This window comes from Bolinopsis microptera, chromosome 8 (genome assembly GCF_026151205.1).
Source record: "Bolinopsis microptera isolate Bmic1 chromosome 8, MBARI_Bmic_1.0, whole genome shotgun sequence".
Taxonomy (NCBI): Eukaryota; Metazoa; Ctenophora; class Tentaculata; order Lobata; family Bolinopsidae; genus Bolinopsis; species Bolinopsis microptera.
The window spans coordinates 8,693,176-8,721,062 of record NC_087079.1 but is presented as its reverse complement, the minus strand read 5'-3'; the positions used below and the strand labels follow the sequence as shown (position 1 = coordinate 8,721,062).

At 37.8% G+C, this 27,887-nt stretch overlaps 2 protein-coding genes across 3 annotated transcripts in view; both read right to left on the bottom strand.

Moving 5' to 3' along the window:
* LOC134819797 (potassium voltage-gated channel subfamily A member 1-like) overlaps positions 1-11,604 on the bottom strand; it is a 29,718-nt gene extending 18,114 nt beyond the window's left edge. The window contains exons 1-2 of one of the 2 annotated variants that reach the window (XM_063829938.1): positions 11,305-11,604; positions 6,562-6,685 (exon numbers count right to left, since the gene is read on the bottom strand). In XM_063829938.1, coding sequence (XP_063686008.1) covers positions 6,562-6,685; positions 11,305-11,524 — 344 coding nt within the window. In that variant the 5' untranslated portion in view covers positions 11,525-11,604. Of the gene's footprint in view, positions 1-50; positions 256-6,561; positions 6,686-11,304 lie in introns of those variants that run through there. The other variant, XM_063829939.1, reaches the window with a different exon arrangement.
* A 5,455-nt stretch (positions 11,605-17,059) lies between these two features.
* Positions 17,060-27,887, bottom strand: part of LOC134819593 (atrial natriuretic peptide receptor 2-like) — a 33,884-nt gene continuing 23,056 nt past the window's right edge. Inside the window, exons 4-8 of the mRNA XM_063829609.1 lie at positions 23,180-23,307; positions 22,867-23,022; positions 21,142-21,268; positions 20,831-20,919; positions 17,060-17,430 (exon numbers count right to left, since the gene is read on the bottom strand). Of these exons, the coding sequence (XP_063685679.1) occupies positions 17,146-17,430; positions 20,831-20,919; positions 21,142-21,268; positions 22,867-23,022; positions 23,180-23,307 (785 nt within the window). The 3' untranslated portion in view covers positions 17,060-17,145. The remainder of the gene's footprint in view (positions 17,431-20,830; positions 20,920-21,141; positions 21,269-22,866; positions 23,023-23,179; positions 23,308-27,887) is intronic.

Genomic DNA, 27,887 nt, shown 5'->3' with positions numbered 1-27,887 from the left:
GACATGCCAGTCAAACCCAGTTAAAACAAATCCTTGTGTTTGAACCATACCTCGACTGTAGTAGAGTGTTCTTTTTACGGCCTCCAGAAGGTGGGTCAGGAAACTTCAAGAACTGAAGCCTCTTGGGCCACCTGTGGTCACCACCGTTACAATGTTTGGGACGGGGAGGGCGGTTAGCAGAGATGATGGAGGAGGAGGGGGAGGAGAGACGCCGGGCGTCCTTCTGTGGAGCGGTACTTCCATGGGCGGGCATTACCACCTTCATTATTTGAAAATGTGTACTGATGAGTATACAACTAGCGTAACAACTCCTAGATAAAGACAGTACAAATTTACCAACATACTAACAGCGATTATAGCACGATACAAGAAGACAGTGTACTGTGAAGAAAAGCCATACGAGAGCAGGATCTCAAAGTGAAATGCGGAGCACGTTTGATGTCGTAATTTTTGCTGCTAGCCAAGTAAATGCTTAAGAACTTGCTGACAACAAATTTCAAAATTGCACTGCTTCTTAACCTTTCACCAAGATAAGCAGTCATAACAGAGAACGAGAGAGAAATAGAGCGAGCGAAGGGAGAAAGACAGCTGATGTGTCATCAGCGAGTCACTTTAAGAAAGCCTAGTCATGCGCCACAAAAGGTAAATGACTAGCTATCCTTAAACTCGATACATATCAGCCATCCAGGATACATAGTAGTAATAGTGGTAGTTATAGTAGAACAATACATAATAGAATAGAAGTGCGGGTTGTCTAAAGGTAAACTTGATTAGTTGAGCACTGTAGACTATTAAAGTAGATACAATTCAACGATTAGACAATAACAATGGTAATTCTTCTTAAATAGGAATTGACTATATTTATATTGTGGGAACTGAGGTACAAGTGCAACTACATATTTCCTAAGGAATTCAAAAGCGTGTTGGTAAATGGAAGAAAACTATCCTGAGTCCTGATTCAGTATGATGCTCTCCTGGATCATTTATCAGTAAATCCAGTAAATCTATGCAAACGAGTACTCTAGGACATATACCCAACGGTAAAAAATGGTGCTTGAAAAAAAAAGATAAACTCATAAGTGATAAGGACGAATAACCAGAGGTTACAAATAACCAGTGGTGCTCTTACATTTCCATGTTGGACTCAGGAGCAGTGGGCACCAATCAGCTCCAGACGTCTATCAATCTTTGCGAGCGGCATTGTCCTTCATGGCCAATTAAACTGGGATAATGGGATTCCAGTAACCATCAACTCGAGGAGTCGATTCATTATCTGTGCAGCAAAATGCGTAATTGGAGAGCGTATCCTTTATACTTTAAGTGCTAATGAAGCTTTCGTAAAATATCATGACTATGCCAGGCATCTAAAGAAATCCTAAAGTTAAGTACCGGTTGCTATTAGTGATACCCATTTAGAAAAAAGTGCATTTGTTAAGGCACATCTGCCGTGAGTGTATTAGTAGATATTACTGTGTATCTGTGGAGTATTCTAGCATCACCGAGGTGATGTGTAACCGACGTACGCGGTGTGGGCGTGCCTAATACCGGTATCATAAACGATCTTACAGCATCATTGTCAACTGCCAGGTGCTTCAAGAATATATATCCGTTGACTAAATGATCTCAAACTCCGATCAATAACGAAAAGACTCGATTATTATTCAACACAGTTATGTACGCATGCAGATGAAAGTAAACATCATCGAATCTAATGTAAAAACAAGAATTAATGAAACAGGATTTTGTTGAATTCTTTCTCTCAAAAGTCCGTGATCTTAAATATGAAGAATTACGGCTGCAAGAGAATGAATCGGAGGATTGCACACATTACAAATTGCTCGAACTTAATCACAGATAATTCATTAAGAGGAAGCCGTGGCGAGATTACTTTTCTAAAACTAAGAATATCCCCACAGGATTGGTCAGCAGTATCGCAATTACATGCGACATAATTATAATTACAGTTTAATATTCGATAATAATAGCACCAATTGTCAAGATGTGCGAGACTGAAAAAGTGTGGAAACATCCTCCTGAAGTGTATTTTTATTGTTATAACTTTATTATGATAACTGTTCGCTGCCGACTTGGTGTCAAGCAGGCAGGGTCAATTAACTAGTTAATACTTCAGCTAGGTGTTAAGGGAAGTGGAGGTCAGACGTCTAGTTTTCAAATATAAGATTTTTTAACGGCTAACGAGTTCAAAAGGTTGACGGTACGAATAGGTCAGAAAATGATGGTAGCCTTTACCTCGTTACAGTAGAATTGCAGTGGCAATTATGTTGGATTATAAAAATAATTAGTTTAAGATAGCTACTGTTTACTATACGGCTAAAACTATAAAACTATTACTGTTATGTATTTTCAAAAAAGGTGTATTAAGTGGATTTTTGATGAGGAATTCACAAGCTATCAGTCCTTTGAAAACTATACTTACAAATGTCATCAATTGAAAATCCTTCCTCTCAGCAAGAGGTTTGAATTGAATGACCTGACCTTGTTTCACAAAATAGTCAATGGTGTATGCACACAAGAGCTTCCTAATTACTTACAACTATACAAAGGAAGCACACGCTTAAGATCATGTCACCATGACAGCCTAAGTTATGTAACGACTCTTGTTCAAACACAGTGTAATAGCAGTCTCCTTAAGAAATCATTCTTTTATCGGACACATCTGCTCTGGAATAAACTTCCTCTCGAAATAAGAGACCATAGCTGTCCTGATATCTTCAAGGCCAAACTTAAGGATCACCTATGGTCGGAAATGCTACCCACAGATCCAAACGATAGTCACGCTGAATTCTACCTGTCTGATAATGATTAGATGCATCTCATTTCTCCCAATGCCAATTCTCTAATCTAAAATAACCGATCCAAACTATTTAAGGGGTTAGGGGTGGGTTGGGTTGTGGGTTGGGTTTTTAAAAGTATTGTATGATATAATCTATTTCATTAAAAAGTTAACAAATTATTAACATTATGATATTTTATGCACGCTGTATTTTATTATTGCACAATCATCTCTATTGCTATATATCTTACATTTATATGTGTTGATTGTATGAAATGTTTTGTCAGGGACCATATTTTGTAGGTGTAATTTTTGCACGAACTACGTTCTGGTTTCCCGTCATTATAGTACATAGAAATCACTTTTTGACCGTGTTATTTTCATGCAATTACATTGATGTATGTACTATTTTGAAAAGATTTTCAATAAAAAAAATGTATGAGGAATAGTTAGGACACACCCTGACAAGGAATGCCGAATAGTCTTGCATTATTTTATGACCTGAATGTATTATGAATTGTTGACATATCCCATTGTTATAAGTAAATAAAAACACAAAAGGCACAAAAAGTTCACTTTGTCACATACGAACGAAATTAAATGACCAATAATTGATTTAAAGAGGGTGGTCTATTGCAGATCATTATTTATCGTACGGAAACAGAACATCGAACAAACATTTCAGTCAATAAAAACAAAATAACTTGGCTACAAGAGCATTGAATAAATCGAGTTCGGGTATGAAATAAACGTACGAATTTTATAATATTATCTATCCAACAATTATCACGGAAAAACAAGTTTTTTCGATTTACACGCTGCAATTAGAATAGAAAGTATAATTGATTTATGACCCGGCAATCTTGCGGATTTAATTGTTTAATCATATTTTGGTATGGACCTCACAAAGGCAAATTAAAACTAAGAATACGTGAACATCGGAGAGCCAAATTATCTGCTTCTAAACATTAAGATCATACCCGCAATTCTTGGGTATAATTGACGTCTAGCCATTTGCGTTGTCCTCACATTGCGAATCGTTTGTTTTCATTAGGCTTTGACGGCCTTGATGGATAGGCCAGAAGGGACAATTGTTAAATGCAGTGTCTATAAAAGTACTCTTTATTTCCAAATGACCAGACTTGGATTTTCAGCATGAGTATGACGAATTGTGCCATAATTGATGAGACTAAAGAAGAAAAACAGGCCAAATATTGTGTGAAAGCCTATCTATTTATAACCACTTTTATATAGTGGTAGGTCGATTGGAGATCGTCTGTTGCCTTCTGTTTGAAATCTCATTATTTAAACAGTTCCAGGTGTTAGTAAAATCATTTTAATTTTAATGCAATGAAACATAGTATTTTGTGTTTATGTGAGAGAAATTTGCTCATTTTTAAATTGGCTGTCACGTTTTTGACGGACGTTTCAATTAAGTCTGATTTTAAGAGCCAGAAGTTGAGAAGTTTTTACATTTCTTGTCTATAACTTGAGGATTACCTTATCGGACCTTATTCGGACGGACATTACTTGAACGCTGGAGGCCCTAGCGTTCATCTTAATTTCCGTTCAAATAAAGTCCGTTCAATTAATGTCCGTCCAAGTTAAAGTCCGTTGAAATTTTTTCAAAAATTTTTCCATTTCGAACTTTTTACCCAGAATATGACAACTATGAGAACTTTATTGTGCCGTAAGTTAACGACGGAAAGGTTCTCCTTGGTCTGCCGGAGGCACAGAAAACTCTACTAGTATATGATGTTTTCAAGGGTCACTTGGCGGAAAAAGTCAACGAAATCATGACACTCAACAACATAGTTCATGAGCTAGTCCCCGCCAACATGACAAACTTGTTCCAGCCTCTAGATATTACGGTAAATCGTGTTGCCAAGGACATTGTCCGACGTTTTTATAGTTCATATTACTGAGGGGAGGTAATGAAACAGTTCTAGGAAAGCTCCACGTGATGTTAAGGTTAACCTTCTTCTGTCTAAGATAAAACCACTTCGCGCCGAATGGCTTGTAAAAGTTAACACTGAAATGCAGGACCAGGGTAGTTTGATAAAAAAGGTTTCCACAAAGCTAGAAATCACTGATGCTTGTTTAAGCATGGACTATTTCATGCACGAAAACCTATTTAATGAAGATGATATGTGATATTAGACACTGATCATGTACACATATTTTAACATTTTTTACTGCTTAATGACTGCTATTCTTACTTACTGTATAAAAAATGGATTAAAAAATCATTTGCTGAAATTAAAAAAACGTCAAAAATTTAAAAAAATTCGGATTTTGATGGTTTTGAATGCCTTCGAGCGTTCATATTAATGTCCGTTCACAATTATGTCCGTTCATGTAATGTCCGTCCAAATAAGGTCCGATAAGGTAAATCATAATGAACCTTGTAAGAATTGTAAACAGCAAAAGTAGACAGCATGTAAATAACACAATAATTGTATACTATCGATTAAGCTTCTTCAACAAAGGTGGACATTAACAAAGCAATTGCTATTTGAAGCTCTACCAACAAGTGCTATCGAGTTCCCCGGAACGTTAGTGCTACCGGTTGCATCTAACGCAACCTTAACGCGGTGTTAATGCAGTGTTAAGCTTAATGCTTGCAAGACAGCGGCGAAACCACCTGGTTAGCCTGACGGTAACCGTAATGTTTCTATTTCATTCTCGACGACATATTTAATGTTCTACAGTATTATAGGTACTTTTCCGCTCGAGCTTTAGCCGATTTGGATGCAGATAATAATTAAACTTAACGGAGATATCTTCTCCCATCGAACAATTTGAGAGTTGAAAATGTTCCCATGACTGTTGTCTTGTGCCGTACCATAAGCAATTTATAGAACTCAACTTACCTTATAAAGCAATACAATTTATTTTTGTGCTGTCCTCCTGATTGGACCAGTTCTCTGTTATTTCTCTGATGGTTATGTGCTAACTTGGGGTGCAATGGTGGGTATGGTTATAACAATATGGTTTAGAAGTTGTTCGTCCATGAAGTTTATCACGTTGAATGTGATTATGACGTATATTGTCTATTATCTGAGTTTTTAAAGTTTGAAAAATCTGTTTTCAATAGTAATTAACTTAACCCGACACGATGACTCATGGCTCTTGTTTCCGGTTAAACAAATAATAAATATATCTGAAATTTGCTTGGGACAGTGCACTCAGACCACTGAGCAATAGTTAAGAAGAGATTATTTGAAGTCCTAAAAAAGGCGAAGAAGATATCAAAAGATTATACCGTTTTAATACGTAAGAGAAGTATTTCTGTTAACTTGAATTGCAGCTATCTTTCATCAAATTCAATCGACCGCAGTAACAAAAAAACATCAATTGGCGACATAAATATCCTCAGTCACATGTCATGTTGCTGTCGTTCGTCCACAAGTTCAATGCATTTATAAATGGAATTAAATGGAATTATGTTACAGATAACTATGAATACTTATTGATATATGAATTTTAAAACTTTATCATAACAGTTTGGTACTGCGAAGCTGAGTGCAATGAATATTTTGGACGGTTTTAAAAATATCTCTTATTTTTCATCTGTTCCTATGAAACAGCACAATAAAATGAACACAATTTATATTTGAGTTCTTGATACGACAAATGGAATAGATTGTATTAGCGCAAGTTGAATTAACTATAAATATAATAATAAGCGACAAATTATCTCAAATTAAGGAATAATTAAATTAAATTACCACGATCAATGCAATTGATTTATTTATATAACTTACGCTAATTCAGCAAGAGTGTAGTGACGAGAGGGTGAAGGTAGCTCGTCGCCGGACTCTAGTACGCGCAACTCTACAGCTTCATTTCTCTTTTTTGCAGCGAGATTCTGTATTCGTTTAACCTCCGCTGAAGGTGATATTTGGATATAAATACTCAAGTATCAATAGTTTTAAAATATTATCTGAACCTAAGCATCATGTCAGGATTGTAAAGTTCTGCGTTTCATTTCTCGACAAAGAGCTCAAAAAGACCAATTACCAAAAAGTATGTTTCGGTAATTGGTCGTTTGCAATTTTCAAAAAGTAGATATGTTTTGCCTACAAAAGGATAACAATTGCCAAAAACCAGTTTTGTTCTCGAAACCTTGTCGTGCCACTATAATTTCAGCCCTGGAATTGAAACTCTGCTTCCCGAAACACGTGGGAATTCTGTTTCAAAACAGTATGTTCTGTATACAAACGAAAAAAATTTAACACATGTGTTAAATTTTTTTCGTGAATTTTTCAATTACGTATACGAGGCCACCTGAAATAATGTCTATTCAAATTTTTAAAATCAATATTTTCTATTTCTGACGTGTTGATGACAGTAACTTTGGCTGAATCGAGGTTTGTTCACAGTTTGAAACTTCTCTAGGTACGTCTGATAATTGCAATCTGGGGTCAGCTAGTCTATAGTCGCAGCACGTGCGCGCACGCGCAACCAATACCACTAAATAATAACACATTCAGATATGAAAATACTCTGCTATGCGTTTTGGTGTCAGTATGCATTCTTCTCCACAACTTGCTCGTTAATGATAGAGACTCTGCTAATAAATCTCGGTAACTCGGTAATCTGCCGATGCACATCTGGGGCACACCCCGATGCACATCTGGGGCACACCTCAGGCACACCTCGGGCACAAACTCGGGCACACCTGGGGCACCTCGGGCAGACCGCAGAACCACCTGGGGCACACCTAGGGCACACCTGGGGCACATCTCGATCACTTTCAATACAATAATCATTTAATATTTCATTCAATGATCAAAATAAGTCACGTGCTAAGCGATGCTCAAATATCAAATATCAATAAATTTTAGGTGGGAAACAATCGACAGGCGAAATTATATTTACAAAAAGATCTGTTTACAATCCGAAAATTTCGCACAAAAAATTGCAAACCAATTATGGTCATACATCCGGATCGCGAAGGCACTGTCGCAGCACTCTCGTGGCACTTTAATGGCACTGTCGTGGCACTATTGTGACACTGTCGCGGCATTATAGCGGCACTCTTGCGGCATAGTGCCAACTTCCAATCATGTTCGTTCAAAAGCATAAAACAATCACTATACCTTCATTATTATCTTTTCATAATAACCACGGTGTTATAAAAGCATTATGTTTAAAAATTGCTCTTTTCGCAATTCTGTTTAGGCACTTACCAATGCGCTTGGCGCATGACTTCATGGTTAATGTAAGCTTAAGACTAGATGATAGTTGCGAAGCACTGGCAAATGACATTGTTAGTCAACAGTACCTACTCAAATTGAAATAATAATAAAAAGATGAGTTCACAATGCCTCATTTATGAATATGATGCATATGAATCATATTAATATTATTATATTAATATCATTATCGCGATATCCAATCATCACAAAGGAATTGTAATTGTATCAGCTAAATTGGTAAAATAAATTATCCGTTATTCAATGATTACCACCAAAGAGTCCAATTTCATCGTAAAATTAAATCACGTTTGATTCCAGGAGACTAATATTTTAACTCAGAAAGTCACGTTAACGTATTAAGGTTGTTGTCGAGCGTGTGATTAGCGGAAGTTTCAGCGAGTTTGCTTTTTAAGAGCCAGAAATGAAGGGAAACAACATTTTCATTAGCTTAGAGTTAGAGAAAACTCCCATATTATTTGCTACATCTTATCTATTATGTTGCTTCGGCGCATGCCCAAAGCTGTGTCGTCCACGTGGGAGGTGGCCGAAGGCTATACCAATCTCCGTGCATGTCACGAAGGTGGCTGGCTGTCACCTCGATAAGTGGAGACTGCTGGCTTCTGCAAAATAGGCAGTGGCAAATTCGGGACTCCTCTCAGTCTCACACCAGGGGCCAGGGCACCATTAGTTTTGCCAGGTTGCATCTTTAAAAAAGAGAAGAAAAAAGAAAAGAAAAAAAATCAGGAGTTTTTGTTTCCCATGTCTGATCGTGAATTGAATAAACCTTGTACAAACTGTGAACAGCAAAAGTGGTCAGCATGAAAGCAACACAATAATTGTATACTATCTTTCCAACAAATATTTAGTAAAAGACCGAAAATTTAGGAAAAATGTAATGGGTTCTTTTGCGATAGTGTAAACGCGATAACTGACGATAGTTGGCGCTAGATGGCGCTTGATCGCGCCATCTAGCGCTAGCCGGCTAGCTATCGGCGAAAATTATAGCTTATCGCGTTTACACTATCGCAAAAGAACCGAAAAATGATCATACGTAGGGAGCTGATAACAGAACTGATGGTTCTGATGGAGCGGGTTGGGGCAGGAACCGGCCTAGCCGATCCAAACATCTTCTTAATCGTCGTAAAATCCTGGAAAGGGCTGCAATCTTCCGGACTGACCAAACTCCGTTATAAGCATTGCAAGAATCACTGCCGTGTCAGGTAATTGTAGAACAAATTCATTAGTGTTGGGTAGGCTTATTTCTACAATAGTTTGATTGTATGGCTTGATATGTTGGTTAAACTATTAAACTCAGCATTAATCGGTAAATCAGGCATGGTTTATCTGAGTCACCAGCTAACGTAAATAAATCAGAACATGCGTGTGATCAAAGACATACATGGTATTTAACTAACATTATAGGCTGGAGTGTGCATAACGAACCAACAGTAGCAGTCTTTACTATACAAATGTTTGAAGAAATCTGATAGATTATCAATTATCATTCATGCTAATGTATCACTGTATCATAATCTTGTAGATGGCATGACCGCCACTGCAAGAAATATGAATGTTTTATGTCAAACCAGTGTCGTTGAATTAATGATCCTGTAAGACTATGAGTCGTAGCCGGCCTTCAAACGCAGTTTAAACACATGAGCAAAAGATTAAAAAAGAATGCAAATAAAATTGATAAATCGCCAAACATTTTCTGTTTACTTAGGAGAAGGGCAGATAATTTAATTTGAAAGGTAAAAATACACGAAATGTGACAAACCAAACGAAGCAGAGAGAGTGTCCGACTGCTGGGAACTTTGTCTTGATGCTGGTTTAGCTGGTTTATAAGATCCTACTCGACTTGATCTCCGGGCCTTATCATTCCGGACCTTATCACTCCAGCAGCTGGATCGTCTTCTCGCCTGTTCATTGGTGGGTAGATTCAACTTCAGCATGTCAGTTTTTCTACTAATCGTTGTCTTCATATCCTGCCACTCTTTCCATGAAGCTCCTCTAAAGTTCATTACCACACAACTTCTAATTAAAAAGAGCATTTATATTCTGGGACTCAAACGTTGAGCGCAAAACTAATCAATGTACGTAAGTAAGTAAACATGATAAGGTTCTATTTTCTAGGCAGTACTGAGTACGCGGTCCAATTTATGACATTGAGTTCATGTTTTTCGGGAGCATAAGAACAGTTGCAATTTGCGAAGGATTGGCAAATGACATTGTTAGTCAACAGTACCTACTCAAATACTAATGAAACTGAAAGATGAATTCACAATGCCTAATGTATGAATGTGATGCATATTAGCAACAAGAGAATTATTGGGATTGTTGGACATTAGGAGAGTGAGGACTCCTCAAACTACATCAAATTAATTCCTTCTGTAACGTCCTGAATAAATATAATTACGAAAACAAAATTTACTAAACATTTTAAAACATTACTGAACACCAAAAATATATTACTAATGAATTATATTAATATTAATATTAATTAATATTATTAATATTATTAATTAACATTATCGATTAATGATATTTATATTAATGTAATAATATTAATATAATAATATTAATATAATAATATTATTATATTAATATTATTACATTAATATAGATATCATTAATCGATATCCAATCACCACAAAGGAATTATATTAGCTAAATTGGTAAGACCATCCGTTATTATTCACCCGAGCGTGCTAAATCACTTTACACTCGATCTTCGAGATTTTTCTGAAAGAGCCCCCGACAGTCGAAACCTCCACGAATCGATATATTTTCGGATGCTGAATCCGAATCACCGCCATGACATAAGGTTAAAATGCTTCCCTGGGCCCTGACGAGATATTGGCGAAAAACTGTCTCGATCACGTGACATGACCATATTAGGAAGTTGGTCTCATTTCTCGTTAGGGTTAAGGTTTCAGCATATGCTTTTGATAGAGACTTGGTTAGGGTTAGGGTTGGGATCAGGTTAGAGGGTAAAGGTTTCGAATAGCCATTCAGGGCCACCTAGAGAACGGGTTAAAAAAGTCACGTGACAGTTGAGTGTAGAGTGATTAATCATCTTCCTTCGTGTCAGCTCATGCTAAAAGCAGTGTCGTCTACGTGAAAGATGGCTAAATGCTGCCACTTCATGGCTGTCGCTAAGGGGACTGGCTGTCACCTCGATAAGTGGCGACTGCTGGCCTTCTGCAAAAAAGTGACAGAGCTAGGCCAGTTTTTTTGTTTACTCACTCTCAGGAGTAGGGCAGATAATTTAATTTGAAAGATAAAAATACATGAAATGTGACAAACCAAACGAAGCAGAGAGAGTGTCCGACTGCTGGGAACTTTGTCTTGATGCTGCTTTAGATGCTCGACTCGATCTCCGGGCTCTATCACTCCGGGCCTTTTCAACACAGGCAAGGCAGCTGGATCTTCTTCTCCCGTATTCATGCGTCATATCAGTTTCTTTATTAAGCTTTGTCGGCCTCATATTCGGCCACCCTTTTAATGGAGCTCCTCTAAAATTCATCACCGCGAAACTTCTTAAAAACTACACTGTATTCTGGGACTCAAACGTTGAGCGCAAAACTCATCAACATAAGTAGGAAATGATTCGGTTATCTGTTTTAGGCAGTGCCAGTACTGAGTACGTAGTCCTAATTATAGGATATTAACATAATAACATTGATTTTGAACTTGCCACAGATAGGCTGTTTATATAATTAAGATTGTTCGCTTTAAACGTTAACCAATCAGAAAAAGGTATATAATTGTTTAGCGTACGAACCTGTGTATTTTATCTATACTTCCAATAATAATCTCATTACTGATAAATCACTTCATATAGATATACTAAGTTTCAATCACAATGCATTGGTACGCATCTTAAATAATATTATGGTGCTACCTCACTCTCAGGAACTTAAGCTTGCTGTAATTAAGGGGTCTCAACAAAAAATTTTCGAAATCGACATTTTAGTTGTTTTTGATAGAAAAGAGTAACTCTCTATCGCGCGTAGTGAAAATCGAGTTTATCTCGCGTAGTGAAAATCGAGTCTAAAAATCTTTTTTCTCCAATTGTTTTTGATCTATCACCCTGAAACTTTCAAAATATATTTAGGGATCATTTAAAAGAGATTGTCCGGGCAGAATTTTGAGGAAGGTCTTTAAAACGTTTTTATTAGTTTAGTTAAAATTTAGTTAAAAATAACGTGAAGTTTAATTTTGTCAAAAACTATTAAAGTAGAATAAAAGTCACACTTTATGCGGTACACCCTGTATTTAGACATCGGAGAATATAATATCCTATTGAATAATAATTAATAATCGCACCAGCAAGACAACCACATACGTACAACTACAACCACATACTCGTATCCTTTCAATTATTTGAAACGGTTGAAATTCCACAATGGTGCGCAAATATTTCACTATCTCATTGATCTGGTCTTCATTCTGTCGTAACATCAACCGCATTATAAATAAAATATTTATGTTTTGATGCTTACAAAGTGTTGAAATACTTTCCTGAAGGTTTAAGTATTAACAAAGAGATCGTGTTGCACTTGAATACGCTTGCTCATCCATCTGGAAACTTTTTTAAGTCTTTGACCAAAGACATTTTCAGCAAGACAGTTGAACACAGTCACATTAAAAGTACAAACATATTTGTAGGCTGACTCTTGTTTAAAATAAGTTTGGTTACAATTCTACCAATGTCATGATTTGATCACACATCCTGCGTGGGCATGATGTGTTGTGATCGAAGTAAACACAATGCCGTAAACACAGTCATGTTCTTCAGCTGTTCATCGCAGATACAGCAATTTGTGTTTCCTTTATAGCACTGGTCTGTGGTAGAGCTAACGGAGACAGATTTCACTATCAAGTTCGATCATGTCGAGGAACCTTGACCAAGATCCTGACGACCCACCACCTCCCTATACAGAGTTCAATGGGCAAGCTCCAGCCCCTGAACAATCCACAACGGTGCCTCAAGTTCATCAACGATATCAATTTCAAAGTCCGAGACCAGCCACAAGAACTCCATCACAGAGCCCTGCTGCAAGTGCATATGCTACACCAACTTATCAGATGTCACCTAACAACCTTCACAACACTCCACAAGACCCTTACTTGTCAGGATATTCTGGAAGTTATCCTAGACAGCGAGCAGGAGTGCCACCACCAGGACACTCAAGATACCACCCTGCGCGTGCGGGACCTCGCCCACCTCCTCCGGGTCACCCTCCTCACCCACCACCTCCAGGTCACCCTCCTCACCCACCACCTCCCCCACGCAGGAGGGAACCACTTTGCTGTGTTATTATTTGATAACTCAAGCAGGACTTGTCGCATCAATATTTTAAATCTCGAATTTATAGTGGTTTTGCTTTTTGCTATCGTTAATTTAAACTTCCAGTTGACAATATTTTACTATCATCGTCGCTTTGGCTTATATTTACATTTTACATAAACATTTTTGATTTTACAAGAAATATATTCTTCGATAGATAAGATTTATTTGAAATAAACGAGAGTTATTCAGAACTAATTGTAGTAAGTTATTATTCTATCTTGTTATGTAAGATACTTTTACGATTTTACGATTGGAAATGATATTTTCGTCATTTATAAAGGGAAAATTCACGACAATTGAACAGTTTAGCTCACTTTTGAAGCTTTTTAAAACCAAATTATATTATGTAGTCAACTAACTCTATTTTTGTTAGCAAGATAAGTAACCGAAAAAATGCCTCCCGGTGGACACAGCGGCGGTCACGGTGGTGGACACGGTCACAGTGGACATCACGAAGAAAGACGAGGTGGGTTAGAAAGTTGTCCGTCTAAACTCTACAGCACATTTGTTCTGTATTCAGTAGAATCGGGGAACCCGGACGCTGAATCTAATATTGTTTTCAAATTTCAATAGGTGATATGAGCAAAAAGGAAATATTCAAACTTCTGATGAAACTAAAAGGGGCAGTCTATCATATTTTGCTCATTCAAAACATATGAAATAGCCACTAAGCCACTGTAATTAGTTATTAACTTATTAAGTTATTATTTTCCAATTTACATTGGGCGTGTTTGCTGAGCACCTAAACTAAAAAAGACAGAAAAACGTCTTTTTACTTCCACCTTTTTGTATTCGGTCTCCGTCGTATCAGCTCATTTTTGAAAAGGGCTACCAGGATCCAAGTCGTGCTCACTGGAGTCATGTCCGTGTCTGCTCTGTAAGTTGACAGCACTAATTGAGCACATGTTTATACGCTTGAGTTTTATTCAAAAGCATCACAGCCAGTGGTTACCATTATCTGATAAATGTTACAAACTTACCATTTCAATCAGGTTGTTGCTGTGTTATTTTGTAGCCAACAGTCGGTGAGAAGATTTCCGCCAAAGCTGATAAACCGGACATAATGACATTTTTCTAATTTGAAATACGTCAGATGGACATTGGAAAGTTTGCATATGAGTGCTATTTTGTAATAAGTATCTATTCATGTGTCAGAGCGAATAAATTTAAAAATATTAGTTAATTCTTGAGACTTCAGTTTTAATTTTATTGATAATATTTGAAATGAAGATTTATGAAATTACATACATATATGCATTCATCACACCATTTTATTCTTAAGGTATATTATTTATTTATTTTTTATTATATCATTTATTTATTTTTTCCCGTACCTTTTGTCATGAATCATGATTAAATCATCAAAGCAGCCATAATTTAATTATTTATTACTGAAAAGTATCTTTTCTCTAGCAAGCGTACAAAATGCCAGGTGGTGGACGAAGTGGTGGTGAACAAGGTCATGGAGGCGGTGGTGGTGGTGGTGGTGGCGGTGAGTTATGAACCTTTTTCATGAATTGATCAGGGTGAAATCCTCACGCTTCGGCTTAACCCATTCCAATTTTTGTTCATATCTTTCCCATATCTTTAAGGCAAGAAGGTTTTAAGTTGGCGGCTGGAATCACTTTTTTTGTTATTCTGGAATTCAAATGTGCTTTTAGTCCTCTTATTCGGTATTATCAACCGCTAACTTTGAATTTTCCCAGTACAGTCGGAGATTGAATTTTCGATCTCATACGAGAAATAATTTAATTTTAGTCTCAGCATAAAACACATTCTCACAGTATAAAGCGTGCAACTACCAATGAATCGCAGGTCATGGAGGCGGCGGAGAAGGTGGACATCACGAGGGGGAACAAGAGGACAAAGGCTGCTGCATCATCCTCTGATAGCCCGGCAGCCCGGCTGTGGAGAAGAATTCTATGGAGTTAAATGGCTGTGTTTTATATGGACCAAAATCCAGATTCGCTTCAAGATAACATTATTTACTGCTCATTGAAAATTTAATGTGTAACTTAAATCCCTGCTGAAAGAAGCGTAAAGAATGTTTGCTCGATTAAAATTTGACAATGTTATTCATTACTGACTCGTTAATGATTCACCTAAAACATATAAGATAAGGTGAAATAAAACGATTTGCATTTTCAATATAAAATCTTGTCAGCTATCTATTGTTTAGCACGAACCAAACTTTATATCTTTGTATAGAATGCCAGAAGGAGGAAAACCAGGGGGCACCCCAGCCCCAGGAGGCTCTAAAGAACCTGAACCTAAACCTGCAGCTGAGAAAAAAGACGAACCAAAGCCCCAAGAAGGAGGTGAGAAGTTAAAATATCGGTTATTACACAATTATAACTGATAAGCTAGCTATAAATATAACGCCTTTCTGACAAAGAGATTTCACCACAATCTCACAAGCAACTTTCAAACTCACAAAGCACCTTCTAAAGCTCACATATTCGCAGGGGCAGAGGGAGAGGCAGCACCGGTGGGAAATAATGGGGGACCCGAAGCAGAGCCCCCTAGTGAACAGGGGTGCTGTATTCTGTTGTGAAGGTTTTACACACACGTCCTACGACGATCCAAACTCCGGGGCAGAAACTCTAATCAAATGCAGAGCAAGTTTAACTTTAGAGTGTTGTACGGTTCCTTTGCGGAGCAACCCAACATCACAACCATCACCCGATACTTTCAGAACTTGTCCTGAACTCCTGGTTATGGGGTTTGGCCGGACTTATTGAATTAGAACTAGGTGCAATGACCGACTTAGCAAAGTGAACACATTAACACCCAAGAAGGGAGCGGACTGAGTTTAAATTGCTAAGCAGTGATCGTCGGCCGATTTTTTATTGGCTCTGATGCGTTTTAACTTTAAGCGTAATCATCATATGGCGTGTGTGTGTGAGCGACTGATCAAGGACTCTAAAACTTATTGCAAATACTTCAGCCTTTTTATTTTCGCACTTTTAGTGGCTGTAGATTGTTTGGAATTATATTTTTTCTTTAATTTGGTTCAGAAACTTGTCTCGGTTCATATTTTAAAACTTGCCTTAATTATTTTTATAGAACGATAGAAGATGTTTGAAAGTTCTTTCTTCATTTATACCACAAAATATGAAATGAAAACAGTTTCGTATCAACCAAACGTGACTGGAATTTCACTAGTCAAATGATTTATAGATTTATAAACTAATTCAAAATGAAACCCCCAGACGGTGGACCACCACCACCACCACCCCCTCCACCACCAGAGCAAGATGAAGGCTGCTGTGCCAAATGTAACGTCCTCTGAACACTAGATACATTAGTACAGGAGGTACTCCACTATATGGACATTCTTTTGCTATCATCTCCGAAAAGTAACCTTACTGTGGATTCGTCACCAGTTTTGCAAATCGTTTCTTAGTTCCGCAATTATATATGTTACTCCCATATTTTGTAAGATAAGACATTGTCGGAGAGCAAATAACTGTGCTGCTAGCCTTGTAGCTGAGTTTTTAGTAAATTGTATATTCTGAATTTTATACTGTATTATTTGTAAATAATGACACATGTATGCGTTCAGCAAGCGACGATTATCAATTGTTACTTAAAACCAGCACACTGCGCAAAACGTAATTCAAATCAAAGTTTTAAAGGTAAATTTCTCATAACCAAGTTTTGGTCTTCAAAGTTGAAACAATTTACAAGCCGGCACATTTCATGGAGTTTTAGTAAGCTCTCGAAGGAGGTCTATTAAATCATTCTTGTGATCAGTAATATCGCAACAATACACTGGTAAAACAGTTTCCTTATGTTTCAGAAACAGGGATTTCCTTTTCCCCACCAATCACAGCAGATCCGAGAACTGTCGTCAGCCGATCTTTACCTTGAGGCTGTGTTTCTACCCCACTCACTACAGGAACCATCGGGGTTGCGTCTTCGTAGGGAGGCGGCACTTGGTCCATCTGTTTCTGTTTTATACGCTTGTTCAGGACTCCTCCCCCCTTCTTGTTCTGGTTGCTGTTGAATATGTCGAGACCCTTGTCGATGCAGGAGCTCCCCACCAGCCAATACGTGTCTACTATTGTATCGTCCTGATTGTAACACTGTTCAGGTTCTGAGCGGGAAACTACGATTTTTTATTTTATTTCCTTACTAAGCTTAAGTTTTCTTGTGACAAAATTAACGGTTACACTTGTTTATGTCGGCTGCAGAACTGCGCTATTACCGCAACAACACTTTGCCATATCATTTGCAATATATATATTATACAGGGTGGGCCAAAAGTCTGTATATATGGGTAAAATAGACCTGCAGAAGCTAGGGTAATAAGGTAAGTTTTATAAATTGCTTATGGTACGGCACAAGAGTCAAGACAAGAGTTGTCTTGGGAACATTTTTCGACCAAAATTTTGAAATTTGGTGCAGTCTAACCGTGTCAAATTGGCAAAAAACTGTATCTACTTCGGACACAATTAAAGTGTTCATTGTCCAATGAGCATCCTACCATGCTGCTACCATCGTGTTACTCTCGTGGTTGTCACATGACAGCTTAACTAACTGCTATTGGACAGCGCACTTTTGTCACGTGAGTTACATTTATTGAGTACAGTACGGAATAAATGTAAGTGGTAAGTATCGATATCAAAGAAGACGCTTAATATTTCATATTTTAAGCTTGGCCAACTCTTCATGTTTACTCAAACTATAAGGATGTGAATTGTGAATCTAATTTTGCTTAAGCATGTAATCCAGCCCTTCTCGCTGGCTAATATTGGTCACGTTATCTATCAGCTGACTGTTAGACTGTACCTCGTGACTGCGTCACTCGGTGACCACGTGCCTGACTTACTGGTGCCGTACCATAGGGATGTGAATTGTGAGCTGTGAATCTAATTTTGCTTAAGCATGTAATCCAGCCCTTCTCGCTGGCTAATATTGGTCACGTTATTTATCAGCTGACTGTACCTCGTGACTGCGTCACTCGGTGACCACGTGCCCGACTGACTGGTGCCGTACTATAAGAATGCATGAAACTGAGAGATTATGTCCCGACTAGGGTTACCATATCTTCAAATATTCGGTATTCGGTAGTATTCGGTATTCGCTATCGAATATATTCGGTCGGCCGAGTATTTTAATATTCGCTTGACCGAATATGTTCGGATCACGGATGATAATTAATCACTCTACACTCGACTGTCACGTGACTTTTTCAACCCGTTCTCTAGCTGGTCCTGAACGACTATTCGAAACCCTAACCCTTTAATCTGATCCCAACCCTAACCCTAACCCAATCCTAAACAAAATCATATGCTGAAACCCTAACCCTAACGAGAAATTAGACTAACTTCTTAATACGGTCATATCACGTGATCGAGACAGTTTTTCGCCAATATCATGTCAGGGGAGCATTTTAAAGTTAGTTTCAACTGTCGGGGCCCTTTTAGAACAATCTCGAAGATCGACTGTAGAGTGATTTAGCACGCTCGTCGGATCACCGAATACCGAACATTTTCCGAAATTTTAATACTATTAAACGTGCCCGTATTATTAGCTCTGAGGCCGCCGGATGTGTGTTGTCAGTGTGGAGGTAGCAGGGGCCAATTTTAATGCCCACGGCAATGATGAGATTGATGACTCTAGGCGAGGGATGACTTCTTTACCGTTGATCTATTCGCTTTCTCGTATATGAGTATATTGCAAAAATATAGATTAAGTTGTAGTTCATGATCATCGGGAGGGTAATCTTCGGTCGTGCGATTCAATGAGTTTCGCGTATACGGAAGGCTCTATTGCAAATTGAAATAGTAATAGAGCCTGCAAATAATAAATATATACCAATAATATACCAAATATTAAACAGCAATAAGCAGGCTTCCGGCTTATCACCAAAAATTAGGTTACAAAGTCTGAAAGTTTGCCCGTTACACGGAACCTGACTTACAGTTCTTGGCTTCAATTAATTCACTAGTTATATAAGTATATGATTCGAAAAAAAAAAAAAAAATTCGAAGATCGATTGTAGAGTGATTTAACACGCTCGCTTAAGTTCGCCAGAAATCAGCCCAGTCGAACTTACGTGTCAAACTGGAGTCCAGGTAGCGCACTCTAGTTCGAAAAATATTTCCCTTTTATTTTCTGCTTGTGACCCGATGTCTCACGGTCCCATGAACAGATCATATGGTTCCCCGTACGGCAGTCTCCCATTCCAATAATTTTATGCAAATATATAACATAAATTCTAAATTGCGCGTGTTTTATTTGTTGTGTAACACTAAGATTTCATTTAGTTTTCGCAAGTTATTTGCCTTTATTCACTTTATCTGTCGAGAGCTCCATACTTAGTAATAGTTTAGTGATGCTCCATACTACCAGGCACGTAAACAGGGGGGGCTAGGGGGGCGGCAGCCCCCCCCGGAAAAAATCGAACCCCAGAAAAAAGATAAGCCCCCTAGTCCCCATGGTCGCCTGGTAACTGGGCTGTGTTTATGACTGCAGTCAGTCAAAGATTTGAACTGTGGATTAGTAAATATCTGTCATAACATCCAAGCAAACATTCTAGAAGACTTCTATAAATAGTCAATAGTGTCCCCTAGACCGTAGGAAATGTAAAAATCTTAAGACGATGAGGCCTGAGTAAGTCGTAAATTCTGATTGGAGAATGCAGATTGCTGTTGTGAAGTTACCAAATTTACGTGAGTACTTGATTCTTTTCAATCCCAGTTTATTGCTGTCCTACAAATTTCTTTAATGCCAAATGTCGTCTAAAACACCCTGTTTCGCAAAAAATTTCCGGGGGGCTGCGCCCCCCTAGCCCCCGCCAAGGGGCTCCGCCCCCAGACCCTTGCCACAGCTTGCCCGCTTCACTCGCTGCGCAGCTGGATTGGATACGTCGGCTCGCTTCGCTCGCCGACAGCCCCCCTCAAAGAAAAATCCTGGCTACGTCCCTGCATACTACCACGTCAATGTTAAAAACTCACGCTTGTCTTTACGAGATTTATAATTAGGTTTAGGTTAAGATAAACGTTAAATGCCTATATATTTTCAACCACTATCTTCTGCCCGGCAGTATTGTTCTGCGTGGACTTCATAACTATACGTTATTTCAAAATATTTTGTACAAGAATCGCTTCAACTAAATTCGAATTTTTATTAACACGTATTACAACATAGAATTAGAATACGTATTCATTCAAGCGGAGTGACCTGTTTTAATTCTGTAAATTTGTGTGGTTAAAATATAACGTGCTTAATTAAAAAACTCGCGTTTAGTACCGAATTTATGAAAAATTTTAAAAGTCGAAAATACGATAAAAATGGCAAAAAATTACATTTTGGCGTTTAAGATGATATAATTAGATTCTAGATGAATATTAAATTCAATTTATATCGTTCTCTAAGGCTCAAACTATGACAAGATTGGTTTTTTTTATTTTAAACTCCAAAATGGCATAAAATGGCATACATTTCTATACAATGGAATTAACTTACGATTTTGAACTGTCCGCGGAAGAGCGTCTCAAATATTCCCGTGTCCGCCAGGAAATTTCGAGTATACTTAGTAATCAGGATCCTCATAGCTGAAAAACGTGATGCAAGAATGGATAAAATACGAATTACCAACTTACGTTAGGAATATGAGTATGACATGCGGTTCGTGCAAGAATTTTGGGTCCACGAAGATAAAGGCCAATAGTTATGAACGGGACAAACAATATGATCATAAACAAATTAGAGCGATCGAAAATAGAGTGAGGTAGTATTTCAATATATTCTGTATACAAATTAACGACGTTTGTTACCTTGACTGCGCTCTTCCATCGCAGTGGCCAAGTTAACCGTCTCACCGAAAACACAATATTTAGGAATCTTCATTCCGATCATTCCCACAGAGACTGGTCCAGTTGCAAGGCCTATCCGGAGTTTCACCTGGCACGAAATCGTTATATTCATTATCTTGAATCGGCATGAATGTCATTATGGTTTGACTGCAGTGTTTTGGTTAAGCCGAAATAAATTTTACTAATGTTTTACATACATTTTTCTTACTCCAGCTGCAGTCTGGTAGTGTTGAGTTTTATTAATATTTTCCTAACCTTTATAAATCATGTTGTTGCCTCATTGTAGATATTTTGCTTTCGTATACATGCAATTGTAATACAATAAATACATTGATGTAAAATGTGTCACAAATAAGCAGTAGATAATCAGGATTTGGCTTGCTTTGAGGTTTAGCTCTTATTATTTCGCTCGCCCAAAAATTATCACGTGATGTGTTTTTACGGTTTTGCAGCCGAACAAAACAGTTTTACATAATTATAACCCTAACCCTAACCCCGAAGCTAACCAAAACCTTAAAAACGACCCCAACTCTACACAGTCGAATTTTTGGTTTACAAGCTTGTCTGCTGTCACGTGACCAAAACAGGCCTGTGACCGAACTTTCAAAAAAGAATCCTATATTAATATTAGCTTAGAAGAATCCGTGGGGATCTTATAGAAACCTTTAAAATAGTCAGTGGTTTAGTAGAATATGGTTCGGATATTTTCAATATTAGTAGATCGGGTATGAATATTGTTTCAAAGGTATAGTGCAATATCAAAAGCTCTAAATTAAGAAATCTTCGTAAAGCTTTTCTATCTGAGAAAGTTATACCTTATTGGAATGCCCTATACTACCAGTGGATGCCCTATACTACCAGTGGATGTTAAGAATTCTTATAGTGTAAATAATTTTAAGATAAATCTAGAATATTTTAAAAAGGACTGTATTAAAAAGGAATTTATTGTGACCATCATCATTGGAAAGTGTCTGATGAGGTGATAAGTAGAATTGAAGGAGATAACTGTTTGGAGAATAAAAGTAAACATAATGATTATCTGTGGTTTCATCCATATGTAGCAAAGAAAAAGTTTATTAACCTGAACTAGGCCGTTTGGGTATAATTTAAATCATCCCTGTGACCACGGGCTCTATATTATACATAATAAATATACCTTATCGGACTTTATTTTAACGGACGTTAATCGGACGCTGGAGGCCCTAGCGTTCATTTCAATGTCCGTTCAAATAAAGTTCGACGAGGTATTTAAATTAAATACATTAAATGAATGCTTTCAAGCGTTGATTTTAATGTTCTTTCAAAATAATGCCCGTTCAGGCAATGTCCGGTCAAATAATGTCCAATAAGGTATATAATCAATATCAACGTTGTTTTTAGAATTTGCACATACGAAAATTGTGATCGCGTTTCAACTTTAAAGCTTATTGCAGGCCATAAGGCTCTTGTACATGAATATTGAACATTAATCTATTCAATATCAACCTTATTGTTTTTTTGCGTCGGATTTAACGTTAAGTTGGCCGGAATATGGTACATTTTGCTACCAAACCAGACGATTTTTCGTAAAAAAGACTTACAATTCGGGGAAAAAGTGACCCCCCCCCCCTTGATAGCGGACCACCTCCCGCGTAGCGGGGTCTGGGGGGTCCTTAGTTACGCCATTGATCCAAACTGTAAACCCACCTCGCACATGGATTCATTCTCGTGGTCCAGATTATTTAGCTGTCCCAACATTTCTAGAGCCAAGTGGGCAATGTTAGTCACACTCTCGCTTGTCGCTTTGCTTCCACATGTTGGCAAGCCAGTCACCGCTACGTAGGCATCACCTACAGTGTCGGCCTAGGAGTTGAAATATGTTTATTAGATTACAAATCTGTTTAACCCAGCTTTATCGGAGTTAATATATGTTTTTGTTAGGACTAAATACCGAATACTAAATAATTTAAAGTAAATTGAAATATGCAGAAAATATGCAAATTAATTACATCGAACGAACCTTGAAAGCTTCATATTTATCTGTGAGTTTGTCAATGAGACAAAACAGGTAATTGAGCAGGTTGACAACTTCAGTAGCAGAGTGATATGAAGATATCAGGGTGAAATTAACGATGTCAGCATACAAAACTGAAATAGTACTTGTAAGAAAGTTCATTATCAGTCCGTTAAAATATTTTCTGAAATAACCAAAACACCACCTGAACACTGACTACCACACCACCTGAACACTGTCTACCACACCACCTGAACACTGACTACCACACCACCTGAACACTGTCTACCACACCACCTGAACACTGACTACCACACCACCTGAACACTGACTACCACACCACCTGAACACTGACTACCACACCACCTGAACACTGACTACCACACCACCTGAACACTGACTACCACACCACCTGAACAATGACTTCCTACCCATAACACTGACTACCACACCACCTGAACACTGACTACCACACCTGTACACTGACTACCACACAACCTGAACACTGCCTACCACACACCTGACACTGACTACCACACCACCTGAACACTGACTACCACACCACCCTGAACACTGACTACACACCACCTGAACACTGTCTACCACACCACCTGAACACTGACTACCACACCACCTGAAACACTGACTACCAAACCACCTGAACACTGTCTACCACACCACCTGAACACTGACTACCACACCACCTGAACACTGACTACCACACCACCTGAACACTGTCTACCACACCACCTGAACACTGTCTACCACACCACCTGAACACTGACTACCACACCACCTGAACACTGTCTACCACACCACCTGAACACTGACTACCACACCACCTGAACACTGTCTACCACACCACCTGAACACTGTCTACCACACCACCTGAACACTGACTACCACACCACCTGAACACTGTCTACCACACCACCTGAACACTGACTACCACACCACCTGAACACTGACTACCACACCACCTGAACACTGACTACCACACCACCTGAACACTGACTACCACACCACCTGAACACTGACTACCACACCACCTGAACACTGACTACCACACCACCTGAACACTGACTACCACACCACCTGAACACTGACTACCACACAACCTGAACACTGTCTACCACACAACCTGAACACTGTCTACCACACCACCTGAACACTGACTACCACACCACCTGAACACTGACTACCACACCACCTGAACACTGACTACCACACCACCTGAACACTGACTACCACACCACCTACAATTACCTACTTCCTACCCAAAACCAACACATTTCATTCCGAAATAATAACTAAAGTGACGTTAATGTGTCATAATAAATTATAAAAACGAGTATTTGGACATATTGATTTTCAGGCTTCCCAATGGTCCCCTTACATTCACATACACAATAACTTCCTAGCTTAGTATATAGGACTGGACTAATAAATTCTTTAAAATAACTTCAGTCACGTTAATGCAATTATAAGCGTGACTTGCATGATAGGCCAGTCAGTTCAACACATCTATGTTACTATGGACGCCATCCAGATTCGTCACATTTTGAATGTCCCTGCTTGCAAGGCTCGCAGGCTCCATGTATTTTTTCCAATGCCATATTAGTTCTTACTAGCTAGGCTAATTATGACTTCCAATGCCTAATAGTAATCGGTTTATTCTTGCCGTTGCAATGACAATGTCTTATCCGACAGGGTCGTTATGACGATCTGCTCAGCCGAAATTGCAGCTTTATATTACGATCTGATCAAGCGGCATTTAAATATAAGTGGACACACAGCTTTAGCATAAAATTATTCGATTCTGATTTCTGACTCCTCCACATTCTCCAACTTCTACACTCTACAGCTACAGATAACCTAAGTGAACTAAAAACAATTAAATCAATCGAAAATATGATAATTTTTGTTGCCATTCTAGAGAGTCCTATTTTTCATGTCTCCACGCCCCGCCCTTAGACTTGGAGTCCTATTTTTGAAGGATCCGCCCTAGAGTCTCTCGACCTTAGCCCTAGAATCTGGCCCCACGATACATTTTCTAATTTGAGTTTTACAGCTATCTTTTATTATTTGAATCACCATGGTGATTAACAACTGTTTATCAAGATTTAATTCGTTTCCTATACTCATTGGCCGTTTTGAGCGATGTTGGATGAAAGAAGAGATGGGTTAACCTCTCAAAGAAATGAGCAGCGTAGAGCGTAATCATATTTTCATGCCACTCTATTAGTTCTTCATTAGGCGTTTATTCGCTCCTTGAAAATAGTTTTGAAAATAATACTTAGCACTATTTCATGAACCCAGAGTAGCCGTTTGCTTACACAGTTACCCTGTTTTTAGTTTCTCGAATCGAATTAGCACAAACGAATAACGAGGAGTGCACACGCCGTACGTGATCTTAATTCGACGTTTCGATTTCAAAGAACGTGTAACATAGCGAATTTCGCAACGTATTGATTATTTCTCTGTTCCGTTTAGACTATATGGACACGTTCATTGAAGTTTGAGGAAATTGGTAAATTTCTAAAACAGCGTTTTTGACGATAGTGGTTTGATTTTAACATATATTAATCTAGCGTGTTCATAAGTTCTGAACATTAGCCACGTGACCCATACTCCCATATGCACTGCTCAAAAATAAAATGTATTGCTTTCAGGCACTATTATGTAAAAAATGTCACATTTTTGTGACATTGTTTACCATAGCTGCCCAATTAGCATTTTTTGGTCTAAAAGATAGTAGATTAGGTCAATCTAACAATTATGATACAATGTAGGCCTAAAGGGCAGTGATCGAACGGCTTTAAGGCAACATTTCGTAAACTTTGTCACACTCAGAATACGAGACCTCTTTTGTACTGTGAGGTGTCCTCAAAACCCTTTTAACTCATTATTTGATAGTTCTTCTGCCAATCATAGCCCTAAAATATGTTGTTTTGAAAAGTTAACAAATACATGCACTTAGCTATTGGGAAATGATGTAAATTCTGTCACATCATATGGAATTTGAAATTCTGGGTGAATTTCCGAAATCATTTATATCTGATTTTGGGTTGGAAGGCGGGAAAACTCTATATGAGGACGATACACGGATACAGTTGATTGAAGTATAGGGCAGTTGATGTAAACACTAAACATCGTCACAAAATTATACGAAATCGTAAATGGACACGTTCATGTTGAAGTTTAAGGATATTGGTAAACCAAAAAAAATAGCGTGTTCAGAAGTTCTGGACATTAGCCACGTGACCCATACCTCCATATACACGGCTCAGAAATACAATTTATTGTTTTTAGGCACTGTAATGTAAAAAATGTCACATTTTTGTGACTGTGTTAACCATAGCTGCCCAATTAGCATTTTTTGGTTTAAAATATAGTAGATTAGGTCATTCTAACAATTATGATACAACATTTGGCTAAAGGGCAGGGATCGAACGGTTTTAAGGCAATATTTCGTAAACTTTGTCACACTCAGAATACGATACCTCTTTTCTACTGTGAGGTGTCCTAAAAACCCTTTCAACTCATAATTCGATGGTTCTTCTACCAATCATAGCCCTAAAATATGTTGTTTTGAAAAGTTAGCAAATACATGCACTTATTGGGAAATGATGTAAATTCTGTCACATTATATGGAATTTAAAATTTTGGGTGAATTGCCGAAATCATTTATATCTGATTTTGGTTTGGAAGGCGGGAAAACTGTATATAAGGACGATGCACGGATAGAGCTGATTCAAGTTAAGGGCAGTTGATGTAAAAATTGTCACAATAATAATAAGGGCAGTTGATATGAAAGAAAATCTATCTAACTAATGCAATGGCTGATGTGGCGAAATTTACATTTCTTGACCCTATTTTGAAGAAACATGCCTCGATTAGAATTCAATATTCTTCCAGGAATTATTAGTAGGTTATTATTCAGCAGATCATCAGAACTCAAGTTTGACAATTCTGAGTTTAATTATACTAAGTTACCGAAATGTGACGAAATTCACTTTTCCTGCCCCAAAAGTATAATTTCAATGTAATGAAAAATGGGCATGGGTTTCTATATTTCCTTAATCTCTGAATTAATCATTTCAAACTGTAATTAGGACTGTTGATGTGAAAGAAAATGTATCTAAATTTTACAATGACGTATGTGACGAAATTTACATTTCTTGACCCTATTTTGAAGAACCATACCCCGATTAGAATTCAATATTCTTCCAGGAATTATTGGTAGGTTATTTTTCAGCAAATCAGAACTCAAGTTTAACAATGTTGAGTTTGATATCACTAATTTACCGAAATGTGACGAAATTTACTTTTCCTGCCCCAACAGTATAATTTCAATGTGATGAAAAATGGGCATGGGTTTCTATATTTCCTGTATAAATCCATTCCAACTATAATAAGGGCAGTTGATATGAAAGAAAATCTATCTAACTAATGCAATGGCTGATGTGACGAAATTTACATTTCTTGCCCCTTTTTTGAAGAATCATACCTCAATTAGTATATAATGTTACTTTATCACCATCACTATTCACTATGTCGATAAATTAGTTATTTTGCCAACACGGAGCAAATAAAGTTATAATATTTTTTTTGTGACGAAATTTACAAATTTTTACCCTGTTCAGGTGTTGAAATTTATCCAATGTTAACATATCACTGCCATATAATAATTTATATGACCGGCGTATGGTTG